Consider the following 4,906-nt stretch of genomic DNA (forward strand, 5'->3'; position numbering starts at 1 on the left):
TTGATGGAGCTCAAGTGCAGGACACTGGACGCTACACTTGTGAAGCGACAAATGTTGCTGGAAAAACTGAGAAGAACTATAATGTCAATATTTGGGGTAAGATTCATTAAGCTTATTCCAGAAATGGGAACAAGGCTCAGAGCTGAATTATTATGTGAGATGCTGAAATCCTCTGTAGTTCATCAACACTCAGTTGCTGAGGCTCATACAGGGATATCTTGTATTTGCTGTAGTTGAATGGGCCCAAGACAGAGCACACGCTTTTCAAATTGCTTTAATTTAGTTCTAAATTAACACCAGTTACCCTACAGGCCTTTATTGAGCTTGCAGGAATGAGAGTAGTTAGAACTGTAACTAGTGAGTGGCATCCCTTCTCATGACAGGGGGTTGGAACAAGATAATCTTTAAAGTCCCTTCCAGCCCACACCATTCTGTGATCATGATTCTGTGATAAATACCTGGATTTGGATCCATAGCTTTAATGCCATTTGAAGTAACATACCAACTTTCCACTTACTGAAATGCTGAAGCATTGGAAATTCCGATAAATAAAAGCTGCCTTACAAACTTATTAGTGCTGAATCATAAAACCAGCTTTAATAATTTTTTCTATGGCTCTATGATGAATGTGGCTTAGAACATTATTTTAATAATTGCTTTTGAGGGGGTTTCCTGCGCTGTCATTTTCTTCTCATGTTCAAACTGAAATGTTCCTGTTTTACTGTTATAAATCAATTTCTTGCTTTGGAGTCAGAAGACTAGAATTACATATGAAGGTTTGTAACACTAAAATGACATTTTTCAGTTCAGATTTCAAGTCTGACATTATTAAAATACCTATTCGTGGCATTTGACTTAGAGGTAGGTGTTGTAGTACCATACCATTTTCCCATGCTGAAGCAAATGCCATTTACTGTGCTGGTCAGCCTCTGCTCTCCTCTTTCTCTGACAGACTTTTACACAGGACCTTTGCTAGAGGGATTTAGATTTGTTCCTTTGTGCAGTAGGACCATTCCAGTAGGATTTGAATGGAGGGATAATTCTTTGCTAGTTAGCAGCTTTGATGGGATAAGCTTGATAGAAACCACAGGCTGCCTGTGAAAGCCATCTGTGGATAATTGTTTAGAATTATAGCTTTCATTTATGCGCTAGCATCCAAAATCCTCCTTGCTATATTTTGACATTTTAAATCCAGGAAATGTATCCTTCTGAGGATTTGTGAGAGCTAAGTGTGGATCCAGGAGCCAGCCTGTGAGTTAAATGAAGAGAACAGCACAGGCTTGTCCTGGCTGGAGCAGGATAAATAAAGGGTAAAGCAGATAGTACCATAAGGCCCTTGTCGTTTCAAACCCCACACATCTGGTTGCTGCTGGAGGGCTGGAGGTGTCAGAAGGAGAAGCTGGCTATTGTCACATGCATTAAAAAAGTGCTGCATAAGTTGCTCACCTGGGAGGTTTTATTTGCCAAGTTCAACCTACATTCTCCTCTGCTTTTTCTTGGTCTCTACCTGCTCTGTTTTCATCTGATGAAAATCATTCCTGATTCCTAAGAGGCAGTTAGCTCTTTCCTAGGGATTGAACCAAAGCTTTTTAAGGCTTTGAGAATCAGAGTAAAACAGTGGTCCCTTTTGTCTGCAGCTGGTTTAGAGTGACAGAGCTGTAAAGCAAAGTGATCCTTCTGTTGCAGGAGGGTGATCAGAGGGGTGGGATCCATAGCCTTGGATGTGGCAGCCAGTGTGCTGATGCAGGAAACATTCAAAGGAAAAATGTAGGCTGAATTTTAAAAGTCACTGATGATGATGATCTCTGTGGGTTTATTAGCTGAGGCCGTGAATGAGGCAGGCTCTTAGAGTTGGAGTCACTTTGCAAAGTTCCCCAAACCAGCTTTGTTTAGTCAAGTCCATTAAAGGCAGCCCAAATTAAAGCCTGTGCATGCAGCAGCCCTCAGAGCCCAGAAGGATGGACGCAATCATTTCCAAGTGTATTGTTCCCTACCCAGGGCCTGGTTATCATTGAGGAGACAATCCTGGCATTGCTGCAGAGCTGAATGGGACAGATTTGCATGAGGGTCATTTGGGGTTTACTGCTGGCTGATAATGTGTTGTTTCAAAGACTGCACTTACTTGGCTTCTCTTTGCAGTGTCACCAAGTATTTCTGGCTCGGATGACAGCTCTCAGCTGACAGTCAATGAAGGGAGCTTGATTAGCCTCATCTGTGAGTCCAGTGGCATCCCACCACCCAGTCTCACCTGGAAAAAGAATGGTGGGTAACTGCCAATTGTCTGTTTTATAAAGCAAATAGGATAATTCTAATCCGCTGAGTTTTGTTTTCATCTTGTATACATTTTGGATGGTGTGTTCTGAGGAGTTCAAATGTGCAGATATATCTACATAATCCTGGCATTGAGGAACATGGGATCCCGGAGTAGATTATTCCCTTCTCTCTATCTCACCTCTGCTTGGATTAGGTGTTTCTAAAGGTGCAAGGGAAGTGTAGTGCTGAGATTAAACAGCTGACAGAAATGATCTGTGGAGCACTTAAAATGTTAATTTACTGTGGGGCAACAGCAGCAGCATGGTACCACATCCCTGGAAGTGTTCCAGACCAGGGCAGATGTCTTTTGAGCAAGTGGAAGGTGTCTGGGCCCATGGCATAGAGTTGGAATGAGATGATCTTTAAGGTCCCTTCCAACCCAAACCATTCTGGGATTGTAAGACTTGTTTGTGGATCCCAGATGTCAGGGCCAGGATGTGCCTTTGTGTGAAGTTGTTTCTGCCCTGTGATCCACTGCATAACACAGATTCTCTGAGCTGGTTTTAAGTCTACAGCCGTGGCATCCAGCCAAGTGGTGAAGATGTGTGTAGTTGTAGTCATTGCTTTGGGGATTCACCAAACCCTTTCTCTCCTCCCATCTTTTTCAAGAATAGTCCGCACACCTTTTGTTTTAGGGGTCAAAGTTACATTGCCAAACACCTCTTTAGGAGTTGGCAGACAAAGCCAGCTATTTTCAGCACCTTCTTTTAGCTGGAGAGAGACTACAGGACAAAATAAGATAATTTACTTTCCCAGTATGGTAATTCTTGTGTTAATAATCAGTCTTACTTATATTTGTGTTTTTCTAAGCAGAACAATTCAATATGGTATGTACTTGCTTTAATTAATTTTGGCTCATGGAAAGAGCAGGTTTTAATTACAGAACACTTTTTTCAATGCATAACATTTTCAGAGAACAGGAAGTTCTTTTTAAACCCTGTCTCTTGGAAGCCAGAAAGGCCTTGTATGACATGTAAATGCACTACAAGGCTAATGTGTGTACACTTAATGGCAGGAAGGAGACTTAAACCTGGTAGAAAGTCTAGAAAAGCAGTTAGAGAGGAAGAGTATATTTTTCAGCATGTTTGACGTTTGGTGCAGTTTGTAGTGAGGACTGTAAATGCACAAGAGGGAAACGAAGATTCAGCTTGTTAGAAGTATCCATGGCAGGTGCATTCCTTCTGTCAGGAAGTCTCCCTGCAGTTTGGAAAGATGAAAATGGATAACCTGAGGTCTTCAAGACTGAAGAATCTGCTCAGAGAATGCAGTGGGAGTTTGCTGTCACGTTTCTGCTGCGCCTTTCCTGAGAAGAAGCCTGTGACACATAGCACATAGATAGTGTGAAACCTAAACTATATATTTCTGAGCATTGGCTGTGCTGGGTGAGACAATTATACACTGAAAAATGAGTCACCTTTTACTGAAAGTGCTGAGCTTTCTGCTCAGTGGTGTTCCAAACTGCATGGATGTGAGGGAGAGTCAGTGTGCTTTAGCTCAGAGTATGCCATGAAATGAGTAGTTAATACAGAGAGTCCTCAGGATCTGCTTGTGCCAAGTTCCTGCTCTCTGGAAAAACTCTGACGGAGTACTTCTAAAATGGGCAAATGTACAACTCAATCCTTTTGAATGAGCCAGTGGACTTCACACCACATGACTTTGATTTGCTCCTGGCCACTAGTGTGGTTTTATGTGACAGAAGGTGTCTTGCAGGCTCTCCTGTGGTGCCGGAGCCATCAGGAAGGGTGCGGGTGCTGTCTGGGGGCAGACAGCTCCAGGTTGCAGTTGCTGACAGATCTGATGCTGCATCTTACACCTGTATTGCTTCAAATGTGGCTGGGAGTGCCACCAAAGAGTACAGCCTGCAAGTGTACAGTAAGTGCCAGGAAATCTCTGATCATGGTTTACCAGTTGTGCAGTAATGTTATGGGGGTGTGAGGCGGGCAGTGATGTTGAGCTGCAGGGTCTCCAGAGATGTAGTGCTGGCTGTAGGACTATTTAGAGGTAGTTCAAGGAGAGTGTTGTGTCATTAAAATTTTGGCAATTTGGACCTGTAGTTTGACGAAGACATTGCATGTCCCTGTTGAAAGTGCACAATCCACTGATGTAATTCCTTTAGTCTTGTCCCCAAGCTGCAGTAGTGATGACAACTGGATGAACTTAGCTTTCTCTTAATTCCCTTAGACTTTACTATATTTTTGTTGGTAATAAAAAGAGGTATTTTTAAACAATGCCACAGAGAAGAAAATCTTCAAAAATCTGTAGGGACTGTGCGGGGACAGTTTTTTTAAATTTAATTTTTTCTCTTGTTTGCATTTTAAAAATTGCCTGTAAGTTAACATTTTAAAAAACATTTTTACTTTATGCTGTGGGAGAGGGGGAAAGGAGCTGATTTGTTTTTACTGACCCTGCTGCTCTGGAAAATTGACTCAGCAGCAGGGGAAGATTCTGAAGTACAGCTTCCAGTTGACTCCTACACTGTGTCCCTTGTTCTTCCCTAGCTCGACCAACTATATCCAACAGTGGTCCCCACCCGTCAGAGGTCATTGTCACCCAGGGAAGGGAAATATCCCTGGAGTGCGAGGCTCAGGGCATT

General features: G+C 42.6%; 1 protein-coding gene across 1 annotated transcript in view; it reads left to right on the forward strand.

Moving 5' to 3' along the window:
* The window catches only part of HMCN1 (hemicentin 1), a gene marked incomplete at its 5' end in the record, with an annotated part of 164,443 nt that overhangs the window by 100,722 nt on the left and 58,815 nt on the right, over positions 1–4,906 (forward strand). The window contains 4 exons of the mRNA XM_031059162.1: positions 1–96; positions 2,140–2,262; positions 4,024–4,185; positions 4,812–4,901. Coding sequence (XP_030915022.1) covers positions 1–96; positions 2,140–2,262; positions 4,024–4,185; positions 4,812–4,901 — 471 coding nt within the window. The remainder of the gene's footprint in view (positions 97–2,139; positions 2,263–4,023; positions 4,186–4,811; positions 4,902–4,906) is intronic.

This window comes from Geospiza fortis, unplaced genomic scaffold (assembly GCF_000277835.1).
Source record: "Geospiza fortis unplaced genomic scaffold, GeoFor_1.0 scaffold229, whole genome shotgun sequence".
NCBI classification, from domain to species: domain Eukaryota; kingdom Metazoa; phylum Chordata; class Aves; order Passeriformes; family Thraupidae; genus Geospiza; species Geospiza fortis.